This window comes from Salvelinus sp. IW2-2015, linkage group LG5 (assembly GCF_002910315.2).
Source record: "Salvelinus sp. IW2-2015 linkage group LG5, ASM291031v2, whole genome shotgun sequence".
Taxonomy (NCBI): domain Eukaryota; kingdom Metazoa; phylum Chordata; class Actinopteri; order Salmoniformes; family Salmonidae; genus Salvelinus; species Salvelinus sp. IW2-2015.
The window spans coordinates 27,243,572-27,270,442 of NC_036844.1; the positions used below are offsets into that span (position 1 = coordinate 27,243,572).

The window sequence follows — 26,871 nt, forward strand, 5'->3', positions numbered from 1 at the left end:
ATACGCCGCAATGCTATTGTGCTTGCTAACCAAAGAGGAAATAGTTCGTTCTGGAACCCAACTAAAGACTCACTGGACATTGGACCCCCGTTACAACATTCTGATGGAATATCAACAAAGATTAAGGACCCAATTTGGATGCTTTTCATATATCGGTCGAACTGTTGTATGCTAACTGTGCTAGGCTAGCGCTTGACTTATGCTAGTTTGTCTTTATGCTAGCTTATGTTGTTAGCTAATAAACGATATATTTTTTTCCGCTGTAAAACACTTCAAAAATCGGAAATATGGCTTTATTCACACATATCTGTCTTTCATTAGCTATCCACCATATGTTTTTGAAATGTTTTATGAGGTGTAATTAGTAGTCGACGTTGGTGTAATGTATTTTCCTGGCTACTCCCGTCTGGATTCAGACTTTAGCTATGTGTAGCATTTATTGTAGCATCAATGTAAAAACTGATTTATAGCTAAAATATGCACTTTTTATGAACAAAAACATAGATTTATTGTGTAACATGTTATATGACTGTCATCTGAGTAGTTTTTCTGGGTTCTTTAGGTTGGTTTTAGTTTATTTCGTTGGTTTGTGCATGCTACTTGAATCATAATTCCATAATTCATAATCATAATTCCACTTTTGTATTTGGTGTAGCTAACATAAATATATGTGGTGTTTTCTCTGTAAAACATTTAAAAAATCGGACATGTTGGCTGGATTGACAAGATGTTTATCTTTCAAATGCTGTATTGACTTGTTAATGTGTAAAGTTAAATATTTTAAAAAATAGATTTTGAATTTTCGCGCCCTTGCACTTGCAGTGGCTGTTGTCAATATCCGACGTCGTATTGCAGCCTTGTAAAGTTAAGCCGGAAAAGTGTAATTCCATTCCTCTCGAGTACAATTCCTGGGATTTATAGTGGAACCCGGTCGAGTCCAGATGGACCCCAAGAAGGTAGGGGCGGTAGCGGATTGGCCCACCCCAAGTCCGTTAAGGAAGTTCAGCGTTTCCTGGCTTCACCAACTTTTACCGCAAGTTCATCAAGAACTTCAGCTCGGTGGCAGCCCCTCTCCAGCTGTAAACAAGGGTGGCAACACAAGGTTTCCTTGGGGAAGAGAAGCTGAGACGGCCTTCCAAGGACTCAAGCAGCGCATCCTCTCTGCTCCCATCGTGACACTACAACGGCGGATGAACCTTTTGTGGTGGAGGTAGACGCATCAGAGGTTGGGGTTGGAGCTGTCCTGTCTCAGAGGGGTGAAGACAAGAAGCTTCATCCTTGCGCCTTCTTCTCCACCGGCTTACCCCGGCGAGAGGAATTACGATGTGGGGATCGTGAACTCCTAGCGGTTAAGATGGCATTGAAGGAATGGAAACACTGGCTCGAGTTGGCTTCTCAACCGTTCAAGTGCTTACGGACCACAAAAATCTGGAGTATATCCAGCAGGCGAAGCGGTTGAACTCCAGACAAGCTCGATGGTCTCTTTATTCAGCCGATTTCAGTTTATCCTCACCTATAGACCCGGGTCGAAGAATCTCAAACCGGACGCCTTGTCACGAATCTACTCTCCTGCCATTCGAGAAGATACTGACATGACTGTCCTTCCGGCCGCTAAGATCGTGGCTCCGATCTCGTGGCAAGTGGAGGATACCGTGAAACAAGCTCAAGCCATCGAACCGGGCCCTGGAGGAGGTCCTGCTAATCGGTTGTTTGTTCCCAAGGCAGCAAGTCCAAGTCCTTCTGTGGGCGGCATCCTCTCGCCTCACCTGTCACCGGGCGTAGGTCGCACCTGGAGTTCATCCAGCGTTAAGTTCTGGTGGCCCACCATAAAAGAAGACGTTGCCACTTTCGTCAAGGCCTGTTCCGTGTGCTGCCAGGGCAAATCTTCTCACCTCCGCCCTCAAGGACTCCTTCACCCTCTATCTATTCCCCACCGACCCTGGTCCCATATCTCGTTGGACTTTATTACTGGCCTTCCTCCGTCCCATGGTAATACTACGATCCTAGTCATCATCGACAGGTGTTCTAAGGCGGCCAGGTTTGTACCCTTGACCAAATTACCTTCTGCCAAGGAAACAGCTGAGTTGGTGATTAACCATGTGTTCCGAGTCTTTGGGATTCCGCAAGATATGGTTTCCGACAGAGGTCCCCAGTTCGCCTCAAGGTTTTGGAAGGCCTTCTGCCAACTCATAGGGGCCACGGCCAGTTTATCTTCAGGGTACCATCCGGAGTCCAATGGCCAAACTGAGAGGATGAATCAGGAGCTGGAAACCACCCTCAGATGCATGGTTTCCAACAACCCGTCCACATGGTCATCATTCATTGTTTGGGCCGAGTACGCGCACAARACCTTGTGCTCCTCCTCCACTGGTATATCCCCGCATGAGTGTCAGTTTGGCTATGCGCCTCTATTGTTCCCGGACCAGGAGGCAGAAGTCAGAGTGCCTTCAGCCTCGAGGTTCATCAGACGCTGTCGGCTTACGTGGAAGAAGGCACGTCTTAATCTTCTGCGTTCCTCTCAGCAGTACCAACGACAAGCCAACAGACGTCGCCGTCCCGGTCCTACCCTGTACCCCGGCCAGAGAGTATGGCTCTCAACTAAGAATTTACCACTACGGGTGGAGTCTCGCAAGCTGTCCCAGAGGTTCATCGGTCCCTTTAAGATTGCCAYGAGAGTCAATCCCGTTACTTTTCGCCTGCACTTACCCAGATCCCTTAAGATCAATCCAACTTTTCACATTTCTTTATTAAAACCTGTTGTTTTTTCTCCCCTTATCCCGGCAGGCAGACCTCCCCCTCCGCCCCGTGTCATCGGTGGCCAGTCGGCTTATACCGTCCACCGGATACTGGATTCCCGCCGYGTGCAGCGGTCCTGGCAGTATCTGGTGGACTGGGAAGGCTACGGTCCCGAGGAGCGCTCCTGGGTTCCTGCCAAGGACATACTGGACCCTGACCTCATTCGTCAGTTCAGGACCCTCCACCCTGAGAAGGCTGGTAGGAACGTCAGGAGCCGTTCCTAGGAGGGGGATTCTGTCAGGTTTTGGCCAAGACTGTTCGGGTTTTGGTCACTAGATGTCCCCATTGCACCTTTTTTGTACCTTTTGTTTTTCTTGCTCTTATTATTGTTTGCAACTGTAGGTCATTCCCTTGTTAGTATTTAAACCCTGTGTGTTCCTCAGTTCCTTGCTCAGTGTTTGTAAGTTAGCACCCAGCCCCAGCCCAAGCCTTGTTTTATTCAGATATTTCTCTTGTTGGATTTTCCAGAGGTTCTCTGGTTTAGTTCTTGTGTATTATTTGAGTAGTCTTTTGAGGTTTGTTTTTCCCTGCTGTTTTTTWCCACTTTGTGGAGTTTCTTTTGTATTTTGGAGGATTTCCATTTTGTGCCTRTTGGCTTTATTTTTGGACATTGTGGATTTAGTTTCTTTGCCTGAAGATTTTGTTCTTTAATTAAACCACCATCTCTAGTACTGCTGTGTCTGCCTCATCTTCTGGGTTCTGACGATTATTAGTGACTGTTTCTCGCACCGGGTCCTGACAATTAGGTCATCGATTTTATTTTCAAATGATTGCATGTTGGCGAATAGAATGGATGACAGTGGGGGTTTACTTGCTCGCCTACGAATTCTCAGAAGGCGGCCTGACATCCGCCCCCTTTTTCTCCATCTTTTCTTCACGCAAATGACCGGGATTTTGGCCTGTTCCCGGGAAAGCAGTATATCCTTCACGTCGGACTCTTCTTCCAGTTCGAGGTGAGTAATCGCTGTTCTGATGTCCAGAAGTTATTTTCGGTCATAAGAGACGGTAGCAGCAACATTATGTACAAAAGAAGTAAAAAAAGAAGTTACAAACAATGCAAAAAAACTAACAAAATAACACAGTTGGTTAGGAGCACTTAAAACGTCAGCCATCCTCAACGACGCCATTCTACAAATCCAGAAGTAGTTCAGTAAAATAGTGCTTTTGGAATAAAGAATATCCTGCATGAATTGTAGTACTGTCCAACACTGTACTGTCTGCCTGTAGGCTTCTCTTCAGGAAGTTCAGACAGTACAACACAGTGAGATGGTGTCCTGATGGACAAGATACGCTACAGGTGTTTTCACACAGATAGCATTGAACAGTTAAGCCCTAATTTGTCTGTCAAGTCGATGTACAGGCTCTTAGATTTACTGTATTTTATCAAGCAGAGTGTTGAATTTTAGAAGGGGGAAAAAGTTACAAACAGTTGTTATGAAAATTGATTCAAAGTCAAATATGAGGGCATGATGTCACAGCTTTGGCTTAAGGATATTCTCCTGGCTTCACTCTCTCTCTCTAAGAATGACCTGGTTCTGTCTTTGAGGGACTCAACGTTCGAACCTACCATCCACTTTGGGCTTAAGGGCTCAGTATGATTAGTAGAGGCCTGGGCCTTTTCTCCGTTCAACTCTTCTCTACATCTCTCTCTCTGCATGCCTGTGCTCACAGTACATCTTGTTAACCAAGAGACGACAACTTCAGCCTCGTAACTCGGATCTTCCCTCCAACTACGGGAAAGGAATTAAACCGAGTTCACTTCTTCTTCAACTCTTATTTTCTCTCTTACAGACAGAGAGAGGTCCATTTGTCGGTGTGATTTATTAATCAACATCAGTTTCATCATTTAAATCTCATGCTATGAGGAGAGCTAACTCTGAGTCTGATTTCAAACAGTCTGTCAGAATAGTGGCCTTAAAAAGACATAAAGTGATCAAAATAGTGATATTAACTAGATGTCAATATTATCTTGGAAGTCAATGAAGAGAAACGGCAGGTGGGACATTTATTCAATTTGTGCCTTATTCAAATGATAGATTTTCTGATTAGAACATATGCAGTCTTATACATCTGCGTTGGAACAGTCATTCCAATCCCAAAGTTGTTACTCAGAGTGGGACCATCAATGTTTCAACACATTTTTCAGATGCAAGAACAAATCTATAAGAAATGAATGTAGGGAGGGCCAGTGGGCCAGGCATGATTCAGTGCTGGGGCACTGAGAGCAAATGTCTGGAGAGAGTACTTGTCATGTTCCTTTTACAGGGCATCTCAGGGACAGTCTTGGGACAGGTGCTTGATGGTATTGATAGGCTGGAAGTCCCAGCAGAACCTAAGAAGCTTGTCTCATACTCTCCCCATTGGTGTCTCCTACTCTTCCAACTCCTCCATAAGACCTGGCCATGACAGTTCTGGAACGGAATGAGTACTGACTGACGGTTGCTTTATGCTCTCCACGTCTCTAGTTCCCTACATCCTCTCTCTGTCTCTCTATCCAGCTCAGCATGGGAGGGCATACAGTATGCAAAGGTCTGCCTCTCTTACTTCCGTTTCTAAGTTAGCATGTAGGTTATTCAGGATTTGTAACAATGAACGATGCTGAGAGATGCAGGTATGATTCAACAGTACTATACAACCAACCCATAATACAGAGATCTTGTACTCACGAAGTTGCTTCAAATGAGCAACTTATAATTTCCATTCTACAGTTCTTCTTGCAAGGTCTCTATGGGTCCGGTGTCAGCCGTGCAGTCCAAGCACCAGTACAGTGATTTCCCCCCTAGTGAGGCTCGTGTTTACCACGTTATGTTACACCACCGGTTTTGTAGAGACCGTCCCCTGTGGACGCCTGATGGAGTGAGCATTTCATAAATGTGCTTTTGGACATTTGAGGAAAAGAGCATTAACCCCCCCAGCCTCTTGCTCCCAATCCATCATGCTGTCATCCCTTCGCAGGCAGGCAGGCAGGTAAGCAGTAGGGATGGTGGAAAATTTGATACAGTTAKATATCCTGATTATTATTTTTGAAGATATATTGTAAATATACTGTTATAATCTCCACCCGGCACAGCCAGAAGAGGACTGGCCACCCCTCAGAGCCTGGTTCCTCTCTAGGTTTCTTCCTAGGTTTTGGCCTTTCTAGGGAGTTTTTCCTAGCCACCGTGCTTCTACACCTGTATTGCTTGCTGTTAGGGGTTTTAGGCTGGGTTTCTGTACAGCACTGAGATATCAGCTGATCTAAGAAGGGCTATATAAATACATTTGATTTGATATCATATCCTTTTGAAAATATTGCAAATATTATTTTTGCTCTGTTTGGCATTACCTGCACCAAAAATCCACTATTTTTCCTTCATAGCTTGTTCTCCATCTTCTGTTCAGCACGTTTCCGTGACTGGATGGGGTTTGCCTGGGGCATACATTTGTACATCTACAATACATTATAGTGCATTTTGCAGTGCATATAGTGGAAACACTGGTCTTTGCCTGTCTTCACTGCTATTGGGATGTTAATTGTATGGGTTGTTTGGATGTTCAAGTAACCATCAAATGGCTAACGAACTATACAACTCCTGTATATTTCAAGACTTCCATTKATTTGTGTAGGGTCATCTTAGTTGAAAAACAGTATCATTTTAATTTCTCAGGACAGGAACAAAATGTGTGTAGTGTTTCATGTAAAAACATCCTCAGGAATATCACTGCAACAATATGTCTAATTAGTATTATCAGTTTATCACATCTCATCACCGTTTACATGTACCAACATGCCCTATTAGACAGCATGCTTTTACAGTATCCCTAACTCCTGTGACATAATAGAAAAATCAATAAATCAAAAGCATCAATAAATAAGTTAAGTGTGGAATGTAGCATTGTTATCTGTGGTATGCTTGACTGCTAGTGTTTCTGAGGAAGAGCAGCCACTGCATTTGCTGGGGCAGAAATGCTGCAGTTAAAGCTAGTCTAGTGCTGCTGGAGTATGATCCATTGGACACTTAGGCACTGAAAACGCTACTTATAATGAGATTTCTTTCTGCTCCTTCCTCTCCTTGTCTTGAGCAAACATAGCAATTTCTGATTCCTCCTCTGTACCCCAAGGCTTTCTCCATCTCACTGTCTAATAACTCTTACAGAGGAAACAGTCAAATGTTGTTATAGGAATATGTGAAGTGACGATACTGCACCTGACTGCAGAGAATCATTACTTTACTATAAAGCATAGTTATTTTCTAAAATGGCTCTTCACTGCAGTATGGATCTCTTTAGTAGTGTTTCCTCCACCATGGCTTTGTTAGTAGGACACAGACTGATAGTGTATGTAAATCCCCAGTATTAGTGTCTCCAGTGAGTGGAGATGTAAACCATAGCAGGTACTGTAGTAGAATTATCCCCATCGTCCCTGTCATCTCCTGTTCACAACAACAACTATCATTGGCCTAATCACTCGCTGCATATTTTTCTCATAATTTTTGGTTTGTTCAGTTTCCTTCTTTGTCGTGAATCACATGATTCTATTGTCAGATGTTTGCTTTGCCCCATTTACCCCATCGTGTCCCAATAGCGTGCTGCTGTCTCAATATGTTAGCTTAAAAATGAATACGCCGATTTAAGAATAATCAGAGCAGCAACATATTGTATAGCAGCCACCCAAGTAATAGACTGTTCTCTCTGCTACCGCACGGCAAGCAGTACCAATGCACCAAGTCTTGAACCAACAGGACCCTGAGTAGCTTCTACTCCCAAGCTATAAGACTGCTAAATAGTTCGTGAAATAGTTAACCAAATAGCTACCCGGACTATCTGCATTGACCCTTTTTGCACTCTTTTGACTCATCACATATGCTGCTGTTACTGTTCATTATCTATCACTTTATCCCTACCTATATGTACATATCTACCTCGATTACCTCGTACCCCTGCACATCTACTCTGTACTGGTACAGGAAGAGGCAAGTGCAGCATCTTCAGTTCTTGCAGTTCAACCTCCAATTATTGCTGGTGGTTTGAACAATATTCTTGACAGTGCCTGCCAAAACAATATGTAATGGAAAATGATCAAATACATACATTTTCTGGGGTGATAGGTAGCCTAGCGGTTAAGAGCATTGGACCAGTAACCGAGAGGTTGATGGTTCAAATTCCCGAGTTGGCAAGGTAGAAACATTCTGCCGTTCTGCGATTAAGGTATTTAAGTGTGCTTCTGCATTGCTTTAGGCTGGGTTTCTGTATAGCACTTTGTGTAAAAAGGGCTTTATAAATACATTTCATTGAGTTAACCCCCAACAACTGCTTTGTGGGTGTCGATTTAAGGCAGCCCCCRGCACCTCTCTGATTCGGAGGAGTTGGGGTAAAAGCGGAAGACACATTTCGGTTGAATGCATTCAGTTGTGCAACTGATTAGGTATCCCCTTTCCCTTTACCCGTGTATATAGCCAAGTTATCGTTACTCATTGTGTATTTATTCCTTGTGTTATAAGTTTTCTATTTTTCTGTTATTTCTCTTATTTTTTTCTCTCTGCATTGTCGGGAAGTGCCTGTAAGCATTTCACTGTTAGTCTACACCTGTTGTTTACGAAGCATGTGACAAATACAATTTGATTTGATATAAAAGTAAAGGTTTTGCCCAAGTAGTGGAAAATGTGCGCTGTATATGATGTAACATAGCACAAGGTAATACGACATTGCTTTGAGTGCAGGTGGTGTGCTGAAGTAGCGATTGGTCTATAGCAGGAACCCGTAATGCTCTAAGACAGATTTTGCATGGGAGACAAACTTCTATCCCAAGTTTAACATCTGCTTTCCATTGTAATGGGAAAAGTGTGTATTTCATGTACTGTTGTAATGATCTGTGCTGTTGAAGTATCCTGCAGGTCTCTAGAAAGACTAATTGTACAGTCACACTAATTTGCATAATTATTCTAAAAGTATTTTATCTTCACAAATCTAGCTATTTAGCTGAGTATATGTGTGTGTGGAGGCTTGAGATGTGTATCTGGATAGATAGACAGGGTGGGATTTCAATATGGTACACAATATTGAAGCCTTCACCGTTAGCCTATTGCCCGTTGCGAGTGCCTGTTTGGGGTCATTCCAAATAGTTAAATGTCTTATCTCTCTCGCACCAGTATGTACATATATGCCAGCAGCATACCACCCTGCATACCACTGCTGGCCTGCTTCTGAAGCAAAGCAGGGTTGGTCTTGGTCAGTCCCTGGATGGGAGACCAGATGCTGCTGGAAGTGGTGTTGGAGGGCCAGTAGGAAGCACTCTTTCCTCTGGTGTAAAGAATATCCCAATGCCCCAGGGCAGTGATTGGGGACACTGACCTGTGTAGGGTGCTGTCTTTCGGATGGGATGTTAAATGGGTGTCCAGACTCTCTGGGGTCATTAAAGATCCCTTGGCACTTATCGTAAGAGTAGGGGTGTTAACCCCGGTGTCCTGGCTAAATTCCCAATCTGACCCTCAAACTGTCATGGTCACCTAATAATCCACAGTTTGCAATTGGCTCATTCACCCCCCTCCTCTCCCCTGTAACTATTCCCCAGGTCGTTGCTATAAATGAGAATGTGTTCTCAGTCAACTTACCTGGTAAAATAATGGAAAAATTAAAAATATATATATGAAGTTTGCTATGTAATTCCAGTTTGTATTGTCATACAGCTAATGGATAGTGAAATATAAATACATTGCATCTTCCCCACTTGTGCCCTTTTTGAAACATAATATGAGCAAATGCTTAACTGGATCGTGTTCACATTCCATGTACTAGTTCTATGGGAATTACTGTATCCGCAGAGCTGTTCATTTCTGTATTGTACAGTTTGCAGATTTTGATAAATGGGTGTCAAATATTGCAGATACAGCAATATCTTAGAATAAATTGCCCAATCATGCTTTATTTGAACACATGCATGTAGGTGGGAGGGCATTATAGGACTTAGACTTTCTTTAGTTGACAGTTGCATATAAATGAACTGTCAATGGATTTCTGAAAATATGTATTGAGTCGATGTTGTTTGTTAGCCATCCATATGATGTTTAGTCAAACACAAGATGTTTCTTGGCCAGGACTCCTCCTCATCACGCATGAGTCAGTGCTTCCCTGTCTGCTCTCGCCAGAGGGAGCGTAAACATTGCTTTGAAGTGGATTATACAGCCCAAGGAGCAGACTTAGACCAGCCCGCCCCGTTCCCACTGCAGAATCCCATATGCTTATCACATTCATATGAAAGCCAAGTTGTTTTTGCTTAGCCTCATACACTAACCATGCCTATTTCATGAGGAGTCATTCTTGCTCTTGGAGGTGATATGTCCTTAATTGGCAAACACCTCTCTTTGCCCATGTCATGATTCAGCCCATCAACTTGTACAGGCTTTAGAGGAGCCAGGCTGTTGAAAGGCCATGTTGACCTTGCTTAGTCAGCTATTAAAGTCAGTTCCATCTCTGCTGTCTGCTCCTGGAGCCCTGCAACCGCAGCACTAATATCACAGTATCACATTAATACTAATCTTAATGAGGTTGACCCACCTTGCAGTCAGAAGTGACTAAATGTGGTTCCCTTTTGATTTACATGGCCTGTCAGAGTCCCCTGTACCTCCCACTAGTGTGCTCCTCTTCTGAATGTCCTGGACTGTTAGATTTAGAGGTTGCAAAGTCAAAGCTGTCAGATGGTCAGTGCCATTTCAGCCCCACATCCTGTGTGTGAACAGGAGTAGACAGCCCAGGCTGAAGCTGCTGCCACCATGGAGGTGTGGTGTCTCTGGCCATCCTCAAAGTGGTAACACAAACCGCTGGTGGCTTTGTGGGTACTGTAGTGTCAACTTTATGAATAAAGAGAGGAGAGAATATCTACAATGCCTTCAGAAAGTATTCACACCCCTTGACTTTTTCCACATTTTGTTGTGTTAAATCCTGAATTTAAAATGGATTAAATATATTTTGAATACTTTCTGAAGGCATTGTAAATTCCCATATATTCATAGAAAGTAAATGATAAAATGCCACAGATATAGGAAAGTAGCCTCGTACAACCATCCTGATCTTGCGAGCTTACATCTGTGTAGCGAAACAGAATGTGAGCTGGCAAGATCCAAATGGTCATACGAAGTTAACAGTATAGGGCTAGAATGAAACATTGCATAGAGGAGAATTCCAGTCCACATGGTATTATCAAAAGAGGCCCTGTGGGTGGCATGAAATCTGTGGGGGCACCAGCTCAGACAAGGGAGAGGACGATAGTTTAAATTCGTGCCTGCTTGCAGTCCAGTGACAGTGACACTGTCTGTTTATAGCCCTTTATGTGGATCTCTGTCCTGCTCATTAGCGAGAGTTTGTTTTCAGGATATTAATAATTTGTTTGTGGTGCAGCCTTTTGCCTTTTAGGCATGAGGTACACTATATTTACAAAAGTATGTGGACACCCCTTCAATTTAGTGGATTTGGCTATTTCAACCATACCCGTTGCTGACAGGAGTATAAAATTGAGCACACCGCCATGTAATCTCCATAGACAAACATTGGCAGTAGAATGGCCTTACTGAAAAGCTCAGTGACTTTCAACGTGGCACCATCATAGGATGCCACCTTTAAACAAGTCAGTTTGTAAAATTTCTGGCCTGCTAGAGCTGCCCCGGTCAATTGTAAGTGCCGTTATTGTGAAGTGGAAACGTCTAGGAGCAACAACGGCTCAGCCGCGAAGTGGTAGGCCAAACAAGCTCACAGAATGGGACTGCTGAGTGCTGAAGCACGTAGCACGCAAAAATCATCTGTCCACAGTTGTAACACTCACTACCGAGTTCCAAACTGCCTCTGTAAGCAACGTCAGCACAATAACTATTCATTGGGGGCTTCATGAAATGGGTTTCCATGGCTGATCAGCTGCACAGAAGCCTAAGATCACCATGCGCAATGCCAAGCGTCAGCTGGAGGGGTGTAAAGCTCGCCGTCATTGGACTCCAGGGCAGTGGAAATGCGTTATCTGGAGTGATGAATCACGCAACCATCTGGCAGTCTGACGGACAAATCTGGGTTTGGCAGATGCCAAGAGAACGCTACCAACTGTAAAGTTTGGTGGAGGAGGAATAATGGTCTGGGGCTTTTTGTCATGGTTCGGGCTAGGCCCCTTAGTTCCAGTGAAGGGAAATCTTAACGTTACAGCACACAATGACATTCTAGATGATTCTGTGCTTCMTCCAACTTTGTGGCAACAGTTTGGGGAAGGCAATGTCCTGTTTTAGCATGACAAAGCCCCCGTGCACAAAGCATACAGAAATGGTTTGTCGACATCGGTGTGGAAGAACTTGACTGGACAGCGCAGAGCCATGACCTCAACCCCATCGAACACCTTTGGGTTGAATTGGAACGCCGACTGCGAGCCAGACCTAATCGCCTGAAATCAGTGCCCGACCTCACAAATGCTCTTGTGACTGAATGGAAGCATGTTCCCGCAGCAATATTCCAACATCTAGCGGAAAGCCTTCCCAGAAGATTGGAGGCTGTTATAGCAGCAAAGGGGGAAGCAACTCCATATTAATGTCCATGATTTTGGAATGTGATGTTTGATGAGCAGCAGTCCACATACTTTTGGTCATGTTGTGTAACAACAACAGTATGAAGGAAATGCTTTTGTGAGCCACGCCCATTGGAAAGGCTGCAGTCGATTGTTCACTCAGCCTTTGGTCACTGAGGCACCCAGCAACCTTGTCTTAGACTACAGATAAATGTATCAATGACATTTAAGACTGTTAGATATAAGATATGTGAGATGATGACCACAATGCGAGCAGGTCTTGCTTAAATAGGAAGCAGTAGATGTCATGACATTAACAGACGCAATTTTCTGTCAGACATTATAGGGCAGGGAATAGTTATTTCTGGCTCTGGAGGGCTGGCATCCTGCGGCTTTTATGGATAACATAAAATCTCTGATGTCTAACAATCCAGAATTACTTGTAATATAGGCCCATTAATAAAAACGCTGAGAGAGAGAACGATTAAACAAAGTCATTTGGTGCTCAGCTGGAATGAACATGGGGGATGCCCCCGTCTAAAGTGTTTCAGCCCAGGAGGAATGCATTCATCAGGGACACAGACACGTTTGGGGATGGGACAGACCTGCAGAGATGCGTCCCGAGTGAGCACTTGAAAGAGCTCAAATCTTTAACATCTGTTTAACCATCCTCAGATCATTTGTGTTCCCCAGCTCTTGTAACAGAGAACATTTGCTAAATACCCCTGAGGAAGATCTGTGTTTGATCCTCGATCCACGGTGTGAGAACAGGGGTGTAATGCCGACCAGTGACCGGGCCACCACTGACCCACAGAGCAGAGCCACGGTGTGAGAACAGGGGTGTAATGTCGACCAGTGTCCTGGCCACCACTGACAGCCACAGAGCAGAGCCACGGTTGTGAGAACAGGGGTGTAATGTCGACCAGTGACCGGGCCACCACTGACCCACAGAGCAGAGCCACGGTGTGAGAACAGGGGTGTAATGTCGACCAGTGACCGGGCCACCACTGGCCCACAGAGCAGAGCCACGATGTGAGAACAGGGGTGTAATGCCGAGCTTCCCTAATGTTCCTTGTCCTTTTAAAGTGGTGCAGCTCTGATGGACAGACAGCCCCGCTGGTACTTTCATTTATTTATTCCGTATTTTACCAGGTGAGTTGACTGAGAATACATTCTCCTTTACAGCAACGGCCTGGAGAAAGTTACAAAACATCATCAAAATGCATAGTTAACATACAAAATATACTGTATAAGKAAGCAAAAAAACACAAACACAATCAAATAAAAACACAAGATCAAGGTCCTGAAACAGCCGTCTGGACTGTCTGAGGCACCAATTCATCCATTCCACAAGCAAGGTGGATCCACGAGACTTCCAAGAGGAACAGCATACTTTCTAATACAGTGACGTGTGCTGAAACTATCGCCTGTAATAAAGCGTAGTTCGCTATGATAAACTGTGTGGTATTTGACTATTGACAAATGTGGCCATGGAGATAAAGTGAGCTGAGGTTTTTGACCTTTCTCTCTGATGGTTTGACAGGTGCCGGCAGGGAGATGTCTATTTTTTAAATGTTTTAAATGAACACAAACACCCGTGATTGTGAGAATTGAGCCTTGCCGCTCTTTGGCAGGACTGCACATACCAAAGCAGATTTTTACACACCTTTAGAAGATGATAGAGGTGTCAGAAAACACTCAGTGTTTAATTATTTATCCTTTTCAGAGGAGGTTTGTGACCATATGTGGCTTCTCTGTTGGCTTGTCATGAAGGAATCTGGCATCAACTGATCTTACAATCAGAGCGGTGTAGACACAGACCATGAAGTATTAGATAAACACTTAACCACCTTCTCAGAAGTAACTTCTTATTGTTACAGTGTGAATAACACAGTGTGTGTCATCCTGTCAAGAAATCTAATGACTTTGCACTAGTGCCAGACTCTAGAACAACTAGAATAGATCAATAGGTTAGATGAAGTATTCTGTATTTACAATGCTGCTTCCACCTCCCATCTCAAAGAGTAGTAATAACTCCACCTCTCCCCCAGTCCACCCCTCCATTTCTCTCCTCAACCCTCCTCTCCCGCCTTCTCTCTCACACACACACACACACACACACACACACACACACACACCACACACACCACACACACACACACACACACACACACACACCCACACACACACACACACACACCACAACACACACACACACACACGAGACACAGTTGAGACGCAGTTGATTTTGAGCTGGAATCTGGCTGCTTCATATCCCATCAGTCCCTTTGCTCTGGATAATGTCTTGTCTTTACCAGTACCGTGTATACATGGACCGATAAATAAATTAAAATAAGAAAATAATTGATCTTTCGTCTCTGTTTCATAATTTTGTCAATTCGCAAGTGGCTGAATCTCACCGGAGAAATCAGAGCGAGGGATACAGCGCTCCTCTGTCTCAGTATGTGTAGCCCAAGTATCTGATGCTGTCTGGAACAAAAGAGTAGAACATGTTGCTGCCGTAGCATTTGATTGATTGATGCCAGCAAGCGTTTGGCCTCCCTTGATAACATTTTTATAAAATAATTAGCCAATCAGCATTGAGCTGAGCTCAACTGTGGGTTGTCCTGGCACAGCAAAACGCCAACCAAGGGAGGCCAGTTTGGATTTGGCTTCCACCAATCAAATCACATCCTAAGCAAAACATCATCATTGTCAGACAAATGTGTCTGTTTCTGGTCTGCTTGTGTTGCTGTCCTGCAGTAGCGAGTTTGCTAAATCGGTTCTTTCCTAAGCAATGTATGGAGATGTGGATTTGGACTTGTAGTTTTGACTTAATTCTCTGTACAGGCCAATGATTATGATGACAATTCTGATCTTACCATAGATTCATATATTGTGCCACAGTCCTGAGACGATTGAAGTTCAATATGTAGCCTACAGTAGATGTACAGTTGAAGTCAGAAGTTTACATACACCTTAGTAAAATACATTTAAAGTCAGTTTTTCACAATTCCTGAAATGTTATCCTAGTTAAAATTCCCTGTCTTAGGTCAGTTAGGATCACCACTTTATTTTAAGAATGTGAAATGTCAGAATAATAGTAGAGATAATGATTTATTTCAGCTTTTATTTATTTAATCACATTCCTAGTGGCTCAGAAGTTTACATACACTCGATTAGTATTTGGTAGCATTGCCTTTAAATTGTTTATCTTGGGTCAAACGTTTCGGGTAGTCTTCCACAAGCTTCCCACAATAAGTTGGGTGAATTTTGGCCCATTCCCCCTGACAGAGCTAGTGTAACTGAGTCAGGTTTGTAGTCCCTCCTTGCTCGCACACACTTTTTCAGTTCTGCCCACAAATGTTCTATGGGATTGAGGTCAGGGCTTTGTGATGGCCGCTCCAATACCTTGACTTTGTTGTCCTTATGCCATTTTGCCACAACTTGGAAGTATGCTTGGGGTCCTTGTCCATTTGGAAGACCCATTTGCGACCAAGCTTTAACTTCCTGACTGATGTCTTGAGATGTTGCTTCAATATATCCACATAATTTCCCATCCTCATGATGCCATCTATTTTGTGAAGTGCACCAGTCCTTCCTGCAGCAAAGCACCCCCACAACATGATGCTGCCACCCCCGTGCTTCACGGTTGGGATGGTGTTCTACGGCTTGCAAGCCTCACCCTTTTCCTTCCAAACATAACGTGGTCATTATGGCCAAACAGTTCTATTTTTGTTTCATCAGACCAGAGGACATTTCTCCAAAAAGTACGATCTTTGTCCCCATGTGCAGTTGCAAACCGTAGTCTGGCTTTTTTTATGGCGGTTTTGGAGCAGTGGTTTCTTCCTTGCTGAGCGGCCTTTCGGGTTATGTCGATATAGGACTCGTTTTACTGTGGATATAGATACTTTTCTATCTGTTTCCTATAGCATCTTCACAAGGTCCTTTGCTGCTGTTCTGGGATTGATTTGCACTTTTCGCACCAAAGTACGTTCATCTCTAGGAGACAGAACGTGTCTCCTTCCTGAGCGGTCTGACGGCTGCGTGGTCCCATGGTGTTTATACTTGCATACTGTTGTTTGTACAGATGAACGTGGTACCTTCAGGCGTGCTCCCAAGGATGAACCAGACTTGTGGAGGTCTGCAATTTTTTTTCTGAGGTCCTGGCTGATTTATTTTGATTTTCCCATGATGTCTAGCAAGGAGGSACTGAGTTTGAAGGTACCTAAGTGTATGTAAACTTCCGACTTCAACTGTATGTAGCTTAGTAGGCTCACGTTAACTAGTTAGCTAACTTAGCTGGTTCATTTTTGCCCATGCGAGGAAGTTAGSCTAGCAAACATTTTAACTAGGTAGCCTATGAAAACATAAACTAAAAGTGTACTGTATGACAGAGTCATAGACTGTTTTGCCAACATGAAAGAGATGAGGATGGCATTGGCGTTCAACTAGTCTACAAGTAGGGTGAGTCAACATTTATTTATTTTTGTTACTTGCGCACGCAACCAAGCTCACACACACACACACACACACAGACAGAAATCAGTACCATGGACGGCCACATGATATTTAGCAACATTGATTGGACAAAATGTGTTTGTTTTCATTTTGATTTCAGTGTTTTAAACTAAGCATATACTGTATATAGCCTTGTTGATTTGATTATGTTTATACGTAAGTTGAAATCATGCTGGAATAGCGGAGGCAGTGCTCCTGTTGTCTTTGTGTTGACTTGTGGGAACACCGTCGTTCTAAATCACTAGTTGTTTAGTAGACTGTCGGAAACAGTAACTTGCTTGACAATACTGCATGTCATATGACTGTTTTTTACGTGCAATATTTGCTTTGTGGACTTCACCGGACAGATGTTTTCCAGTTTTGTGATGAAACAAATGTATGTGTAGTTGAATATTTTCCGCCGCTGTGTGACTGTCTTTTTGTTGTCACGGCCTTATTGTATACTGTATCAAGGTGGCGTATGAAGGAATGGGTTAAAGAGCAAACACAATTATCACAATGGAAGTTGTAATAAAGCTTTTTTACTGGCTTGGCTTCCCCAGTGATTTTACCCACGCACTACTACTGTTTTCAACAAAGGTCCACCTGTCTACATTTATAGTGTAAGCAACGCAGTATTTATGTTGTGACATTTATATGCTGGCGTTTCGTGACAATTTTCTTTACGTCAAATAAAAGGCATAGATATTCTCCAGGCTTGGGTTAAAGGGCAATAGTTTTTTTGTTTAGCTTTTCAGTCTTGTTGCCAGTACCTCAGTCCCTACAGTCTTTATGTTTGTTCGAAGTGTATTCATGTGTGGGTGATTCCATTATTAATCCTTACAAAGCCCCTATTTCGTTGGTGTGTCTCTGAAGAAACAGCAGTTTTACAAAGTATCCTCTTAAGGGGAAAGCACAGGGACTCCCTAAAGCTGCAGCCTGCTGCCTGGGTGAAGCTCCAATCAGAGCATCGCTGCCTGCGTGAGAGGAATTACTCAGTATTTATGCTTCATAGCTTTTGTGCTGCTGCATATTGGGCAGAAAAGCAAATAAATTCCCTCATCTTCACTGCGTTTGGCTCGCGCAGCAAGGAAACAATTTGGACTTGTTTCATCTGAAATTTAAATAATTTGCTTTTGTTAGCGAGTCCATGTTTTCCTCCAAGTGCTAAAATATTCATATTTGTTTTGTCATCATTGCATCTAAAACTTGAGTTGCTCAGAGCTGACAGTAAAGGCTTTGTTTGTCATCATTCTCAGTAGGACTCAGTACTACAGTATTAACAAGCATGTATAGGAAGGTGACTACAAAGGTTAAATCCCACCGGGGCAGGTTACTACACCTGTAATATTTTGAAAATGCTTTGGCACTTACCATGGGTTGGGACATTAACATGACTTATTTACTACAATACAGTATGGAAGGCCCAAAGCTTCCATGACTAATAACCTGTAGGTTCATACTGTATATATCTACTCAAAGCCTAGCATTTTGGCTCAGTATCTCTCTGTCATCATGGCTATAGAAGAACATGAAACCATTAATCTGTGCCTCTCTGTCTGTCTGTCTGACTGACTGACAACGCTTGTCATGAGGCCAGAGCAACAGGAAGTCAATTTAGATCCAGGTCCCTCAGGACACCTGCCAGTGAATTATGTGTTTCATTAACTGTTTTCATTCTGCTTTCCAGGACTGGACATACATATTGATCTACATTTACATTTACATTACATTTAAGTCATTTAGCAGACGCTCTTATCCAGAGCGACTTACAAATTGGTGCATTCACCTTATGATATCCAGTGGAACAAACCACTTTACAATAGTGCATCTAACTCTTTTAAGGGGGGGGGGGGGTTAGAAGGATTACTTTATCCTATCCTAGGTATTCCTTAAAGAGGTGGGGTTTCAGGTGTCTCCGGAAGGTGGTGATTGACTCCGCTGACCTGGCGTCGTGAGGAGTTTGTTCCACCATTGGGTCTGATCTGAGATGCTAATTCACCTTAACATTAGTGATGGGGGAAAACATTGATACAGTTGATGATGATGATTGAGTGGGTGCTTATACAGTGTTTGTCCTAATTCACACATGTACAAGTGTGTATTATACAATGTGTGAATTTAAATTTTATTTTTTTGCATATCCCAACTACCTAACACACCCTCGGAGAGTGGGGTCATGGCCAGGGTCCGCCATTATCAACGGCAAACCTGGAGCAGTAAGGTGTTAAGTGCCTTGCTCAAGGGCAAATTGGCAGATCTTCCACCTTGTGGGCTCAGGCATTTGAACTAACAACCTTTCAGTTACTGGCCCAATATACTCAACCGCTAGGCTACTTGCCTCAATATTATTTTGACATATATATATTGATACTTGGACTACATGTATCAATTTGTAATATATACACTGCTCAAAAAAATAAAGGGAACACTAAAATAACACATCCTAGATCTGAGTGAATGAAATATTCTATTAAATACTTTTTTTCTTTACATAGTTGAATGTGCTGACAACAAAATCACACAAAAAATGGAAATCAAATGTTATCAACCCATGGAGGTCTGGATTTGGAGTCACACTCAAAATTAAAGTGAAAACCACACTACAGCTGATCCAACTTTGTGTAATGTCTTAAAACAAGTCAAAATGAGGCCAGTGTGTGTGTGGCCTCCACGTGCCTGTATGACCTCCCTACAACGCTGGGCATGCTCCTGATGAGTGGCGGATGATCTCCTGAGGGATCTCCTCCGAGACCTGGACTAAAGCATCCGCCAACTCCTGGACAGTCTGTGGTGCAACGTGGCGTTGTGGATGGAGCGAGACATGTCCCAGATGTGCTCAATTGGATTCAGGTCTGGGGAACGGGCGGGCCAGTCCATAGCATCAATGCCTTCCTCTTGCAGGAACTGCTGACCACATCCAGCCACATGAGGTCTAGCATTGTCTTGCATTAGGAGGAACCCAGGGCCAACCGCACCAGCATATGGTCTCCCAAGGGGTATGAGGATCTCATCTCGGTACCTAATGGCAGTCAGGCTACCTCTGGCAGCCCATGTAGGGCTGTGCGGCCCCCAAAGAAATGCCACCCCCACACCATGACTGACCCACCGCCAAACCGGTCATACTGGAGGATGTTGCAGGCAGCAGAACGTTCTCCACGGCGTCTCCAGACTGTCACGTCTGTCACATGTGCTCAGTGTGAACCTGCTTTCATCTGTAAAGAGCACAGGGCGCCAGTGGCAAATTTGCCAATCTTGGTGTTCTCTGGCAAATGCCAAACTTCCTGCACGGTGTTGGGCTGTAAGCACAACCCCCACCTGTGGACGTCGGGCCCTCATACCAGCCTCATGGAGTCTGTTTCTGACCGTTTGAGCAGACACATGCACATTTGTGGCCTGCTGGAGGTCATTTTGCAGGGCTCTGGCAGTGCTCCTCCTTGCACAAAGGCGGAGGTAGCGGTCCTGCTGCTGGGTTGTTCCCCTCCTACGGCCTCCTCCACGTCTCCAGATGTACTGGCCTGTCTCCTGGTAGCGCCTCCATGCTCTGGACACTACGCTGACAGACACAGCAAACCTTCTTGCCACAGCTCGCATTGATGTGCCATCCTGGATGAGCTGCACTACCTGAGCCACTTGTGTGGGTTGTAGACTCCGTCTCATGCTACCACTAGAGTGAAAGCACCGCCAGCATCCAAAAGTGACCAAAACATCAGCCAGGAAGCATAGGAACTGAGAAGTGGTCTGTGGTCACCACCTGCAGAATCACTCCTTTATTGGGGGTGTCTTGCTAATTGCCTATAATTTCCACCTTTTGTCTATTCCATTTGCACAACAGCATGTGAAATTTATTGTCAATCAGTGTTGCTTCCTAAGTGGACAGTTTGATTTCACAGAAGTGTGATTGACTTGGAGTTACATTGTGTTGTTTAAGTGTTCCCTTTATTTTTTTGAGCAGTGTATATATATATACATATACACAGTGCATTCGGAAAGTATTCAGCCCCTTTGACTTTTTCCACATTTTGTTACGTTACAGCCTTATTCTAAAATGTATTAAATCGTTTTGCCCCCCTCATCAATCTACACACAATAACCCATAATGACAAAGCAAAAACTTTTTGGGGGAATTTTAGCAAATTTATAAAATATATATTTTTTAAATATAAAATTGACATAAGTATTCAGAACCTTTACTCAGTACTTTGTTGAAGCTCATTTGGCAGTGATTACAGCCTCAAGTCTTATTGGGTCTGATGCTACAAGCTTGGCACACCTGTATTTGTGGAGTTTCTCTTCTCTGCAGATGCTATCAGGCTCTGTCAGGTTGGATGAGAGATATGGCTGGCTCTGGCTGGGACACTCAAGGACATTCAGAGACTTGTTCCGAAGCCACTCCTGCATTGTCTTGGCTTTGTGCTTAGGGTCGTTGTCCTGTTAGAAGGTAAACCTTTGCCCCAGTCTGAGGCCCTGAGCGCTCTGGAGCAGGTTTTCATCAAGGATCTCTCTGCACTTTGCTCCGTTCATCTTTCCCTTAATCCTGACTAGACTCCCAGTCCCTGCCGCAGAAAAACATCCCCACAGCATGGTGCTGCCACCACCATGCTTCACCGTAGGGATGGTGCCAGGTTTCCTTCAGACGTGACACTTGGCATTCAGGCCAAAGAGTTCAATCTTGGTTTCATCAGACCAGAGAATCTTGTTTCTCATGGTCTGAAAGTCCTTTAGGTGCTTTTTGGCAAACTCCAAGTGGCATGTCATGTGCTTTTTACTGAGGAGTGGCTTCCGTCTGGCCACTCTACCATAAAGGCCTGATTGGTGGAGTGCTGCAGATGGTTGTCCTTCTGGAAGGTTCTCCCATCTCCACAAAGGAACTTTGGAGCTCTTTCTGAGTGACCATCGGGTTCTTATAGTTGAGCCCTGACTTCACAACACATTTCCCAATTGGGACATTAAAAATAACTTGAGGGAATTCTCCCCCGATTGCTCAGTTTGGCCGTCGGCCAGCTCTAGGAAGAGGTGGTTCCAAACTTTTTCCATTTAAGAATGATGGAGGCCACTGTGTTCTTGGGGACCTTCAATGCTGCAGAATTTTTTTGGTACCCTTCCCCAGATCTCTTCCTAGACAAAATCCTGTCTTGGAGCTCTATGGACAATTCCTTCGACCTTATGGCTTGGTTTTTGCTCTGACATGCACTGTCAACTGTGGGACCTTACATAGACAGGTGTATGCCTTTCCAAATAATGTCCAATCAATAGAATTACCACAGGTGGACTCCAATCAAGTTGTATAAACATCTCAAGGATCATCGATAGAAGCAGGATGCACCTGAGCTCAATTTTGAGTCTTATAGCAAAGGATCTGAATACTGTAAATAAGGTATTTTTCTTTTTTTACATTTGCAAAAATGTCTAAAAACCTGTTTTTMCTTTGTCATTATGGGATATTGTGTGTAGATTGATGAGGATTTTTTTCCCCAATAAATTTTAGAATAAGGCTGTATTGTAACAAAATTTGGAAAAAGTCAAGGGGTCGGAATACTTTCCGAACGCACTGTATATATACAGTACCAGTTAAAGGTTTGGACACACCCACTGTACACATTCCAAAATCTTTCTTTATTTTACTATATTCTACATTGTAGAATAATAGTGAAGGCATCAAAACTATGAAATAACACATATGGAATCATGTAGTAACCAAAAAAGTGTTAAACAAATCAAAATATATTTTATATTTGAGATTCTTCAAAGTAGGCACTCTTTGCCTTGATGACAACATTTCACACTCTTGGAGGTCCTTGGCAATTCCCAGCCATAATTAACATGTACATATGTCCGTCCTTCTCTCTTTTCTGCAGGGTTTTGGGCCATAGTTTGATATGGCTGCCACTCTCCAGAAACTTGCAGTATTCGTGTCGGGCATATGGATCTGCCTCCTGCTCCTCAACCCCTTTCCACAAACCGGGTAGGATGACTCATAGTTCACTCCCTTCTCTCCCCTAGCTCTCTTCCATTTCCAGCCACTCGCTCTTCTCCACCTCCTCCTCCCTCCCGTCCTCTTCTGTCCCCCATTTTGAAACTCTGGGGATGTGTTGCAGCTAATACATTCATTAATATGGCCCTAGTACTGTAGCCAGGCTTTATGATCCGCAGAATGCCATTTGGAGGCAGACGTGGCCCAGTGTAAATAGCTATTGGATTTCTAGTGGCAACGCGAGGCTCAATAAACCTGGAGGAAGGGAAGGGAATGCTGGCCTGCCGACAGAGCAGAGGGGAGACCGAGAGAAGGCTTGCCTGCCAACAGAGCAGAGGGGAGARCGAGAGAAGGCTTGCCTGCCAACAGAGCAGAGGGGAGACCCGAGAGAAGGCTGGTCTGCCGAAAGAGCAGAGGGGAGACCCGAGGGAAGGCGAGAGATTGCTCAGCCCAGATTGCCTTTCCATGGGGCCAGTTAGCTTTCACTTCCTATTAGCAGCACGCGGCACTGTAAGAAGGTGTACAGCCAGGAAGTTCTTGCCAAGACATAGCCATAGACAAGGCCTAAGATTACTACATTATTCCTACCCCAGTCCATTCCCCTAGTGCAGTGTGCTGCATTCTCTAGCCTTGTGTATCCATTGAAGACCATTTTAAACCATGGGCAAGGCTCCCTAGCCTACTTCAACCTTTTTAGAATACTGTTGCTTACCCTCGCTGACCCTTACACAATCAATTAACACCTACCCCTTTCAACTCATTTGTTAGTCACCTCCCATTATCCACCTATTCCATTAGTTTGCTACAGAAAGATTTCTCTCCATCCATCGAAGAGAGTAAAATGAGTCATACAAAGCTTTACAGCTGTCAAGCTTCGGAAATACAACTTTGCCTAGATGTTGTTATAAACACTGTATTATTGATTGTATAACTTCAATCAAAAGGTATTACCAGGTAATTCAGGACGTTACAAAGCCATTTTATAAGATCAATCGTCTCCTCTTTCCCACCATTTCTGTATTGTCCATGATAGTATGCCTTGTTTGTTATGCACATCATTTACAGTATATTATATGAAAGCACATGATAACGTTACATTCTTTACACGCTCTTATCCAGAGCAATTCCCTAATTAAGTGCCTTGCTCAAGGACACATCATCAGATTTTTTCACCTAGACACATTGAGGGTTCGAACCAGTGCCCTTTTGATTATTGGCCTAACACTCTTAACCGCTAGGCTACCTGCCGCACATAAATAATCCTTAGAATGTGTTTTATAGTATAATTGTGTGTGCAGTTGTGTGGTCACAGGCACACAGACGCATGATGACTGCCTTTTTGCTAATACTACAATCAGGGTAATCTGTCACAGAAATGCATTGATTGAAATCTCTCTTTCTCCACCCTGGCCTGCACTAGAGGGACTGGGAGCGCGCCCACGGGGAATCAGATGGGGGAGTGGAGGAGGGGAACGAGGGGGAACGAGGTTGCAATCTAATTCGGCACCATAGGCACACACACACACACACATAATATTCACAAGGAGTGGAGTAGTGATTCATTTTGTACTGTGTCAGCATAGAGTGAAAAAGAAAGATGGACCGGATCTGATTTAATGTGACATAACAGACCCTCTTTCTCACTATACCTTTTCTCATTCATATACACCCTTCAAGTAAATTCAATCGTTTCCGTCTCCATTATTTGGTTGAATTGCTCTTGGGAAAATGTAATATGCAACCTTATTTTTCTGGCAGTCCAGTCCTGTTTGCATTGCTGATTTTTGTGTGCATGTAAAAAAAWAATTATAATCTCATGTTGATGACAAAGCTATACAATTTGCATACAACGTTCTAAAAAATGTACGATGATGGTTATGGTGATGATGATGAGGATAAGGATGATAATAACATTGATAATGGGGGATTGTTCCGAACTGCAGTTCTAAACTCCAGTAGCTCAGTTACTACCTCTGCATAACAAGTAGTGCCTCTCCTTGTTACTTGGCTATGTAAATAATTCAGATGATTTAAAAAAACAAAACAAGCCCAAACAGAATAAACAAGGCATTTTAAAGAGACAAATTGAGGCCGTGGGATGGCTTGTTTCATGTTGTTGTCCTAAATACATTTCTGGTGACTTAAGTGACAAACCTAAAGTCCTGTTTATTCCGACGACCCATTTCTCTCCCTCAGTATCAGAACAGGCCCTTCTCTGTGTAACTGTGAAATACTCTATCTGGCCTTAAGCCTGCCTCTCTGATCCCCCACTCTTTTGTTGCGTCCTCTATCTCCAACTAAGGTTAATTTTGACTTCCCCTGGGACGTACCAATAAACCTGGGTATTTATTATTACGTCCTAATGCGGTTATGTGGAAGTGGATCCGGAAAATTTGAGGAAAGGAGTGGAGGCATGCAGAGCTTCAGAGCTGGCATTAAGGTTAGTCCTGCTTTGTTAAAAAGAAAAACATGTTCAAGCATGTCTTAGCTGAGATTAGATGTGCTTAACATTATTTAGCTGGCATCGCCTTCATTCTCAAATTGGATCATATGTTACCAGATATTAATAAGCGTAAATCGAGAGTGTGCTGCATGCTGTGTACTCGTTCTGACATCTCAAGAAGGCAGAGAAAGAGAAGTAATAACAGCATTTATTAGTTTCTCTCACTTCCCCTCCTATCCTTCCCCTCACTCACTCTCTCTCTCTCATCTCACTCACTCACTCACTCACTCACCACTCACTCACTCACTCACTCACTCACTCACTCACTCACTCACTCACTCACTCACTCACTCACTCACTCACACTCACTCACTCACTCACTCACTCACTCATCACTTCACTCACATCACTCACTCACTCTCACACACACTTTCCACTCCCATCTATCTCTCTCTCTCTCTCTCTCTCTCTCTCTCTCTCTCTCTCACACACACTTCGCCTCCCATCTCTCTCTCTCTCACTTCCCCTCCCATCCATCCCATCTCTCTGTCGTTCTCTCTCTACTCTGCTCCTCTCCCATCTACAGTTTCTCTCTCTAATGGGCTATGTCCTTGTGTTTTATAGGATCAAAGCTATCCTGTTCAGTGCTTTGGCAGTCCATGGGAGCCTCGAATGCATCCTAAAATGTGTCTAAATAACTGCAGACACTTCCACCCTGACTCCGGGCCAGGGGCATAGAAATGAATATTTTCTGGGGAACTGGGGTGGATTAAGTCAAAGCATACTCTCGGTGCATACCAAGGAGACGTCCTCAATCACTTGAAAGACAGCACAGTGCACGTAAGCAGCGTCCTTGCACTGCAATCTTCACTCAGCAAATTGTATTTATTAACACATGGTGTATGTGAGGCTTTGCCTGCCCCGTTTTAGGTAGGAAGTATAGGGGAGCAGGGCCGTGGGTTATTGTGATGTGGTGTCTGTCTCTGGAAATGTAGATCTGAATGGAAAATGTAAGTGCACAGGCGTACCAGCCATGACCAAGTTTGTAAATAATCCTTTTAGACTTCAGAGTGCTTATACCTCCAGAGTATCTCTTCACATCAGCAAAGCTGTCTCTCCCTGAGTCCTGCCGCCTCCCTGATGCCCACTGATACCATCGCCGGGCTCCAAATCGGCAACAGTGCAGGCAGGAGACATTGCTAATGGATAAAGTTGTCACAGACAAATCCCCTATATTAGGTTCTGTCACTCTGCATTCCCTCAATCCTTCACTGCACACGCTCGCTGATAGGCAGGGCTTGATTAAACTATTATTCACAACAATCCATCTTTTACATATGAATGAGCAGCCTGTTGTCTTACAACCTCGCCTCCAATCCACGCCCTCCGCAGCGCAATCACAGGCTAACGAGTGTGAACAGTCAGACCCTTTTCTGTTGTCTGTTTTGTTTGGAATCTGTTTCAACTCCACAGGACAAAGTGACACTTAATCAATGGCTATGAGGGGGAAGGTGCTGTACGTCCACTCCAGCTATTCCTGCGTATTCATCGCCTCTGAAGTTCCCCGGCTCCTCTCCCTTTCTCACCCCAACTCACATGCATTATTCACGGGATGGAAGGGAAGGGCTCACTTTGAGATGTGAT

General features: G+C 43.8%; 1 protein-coding gene across 1 annotated transcript in view; it reads left to right on the plus strand.

The window, feature by feature from the left end:
- The window catches only part of gabra3 (gamma-aminobutyric acid type A receptor subunit alpha3), a 153,429-nt gene that overhangs the window by 14,574 nt on the left and 111,984 nt on the right, over positions 1-26,871 (plus strand). Inside the window, exon 2 of the mRNA XM_023987897.2 lies at positions 22,669-22,775. Within this exon, the coding sequence (XP_023843665.1) occupies positions 22,690-22,775 (86 nt within the window). The 5' untranslated portion in view covers positions 22,669-22,689. The remainder of the gene's footprint in view (positions 1-22,668; positions 22,776-26,871) is intronic.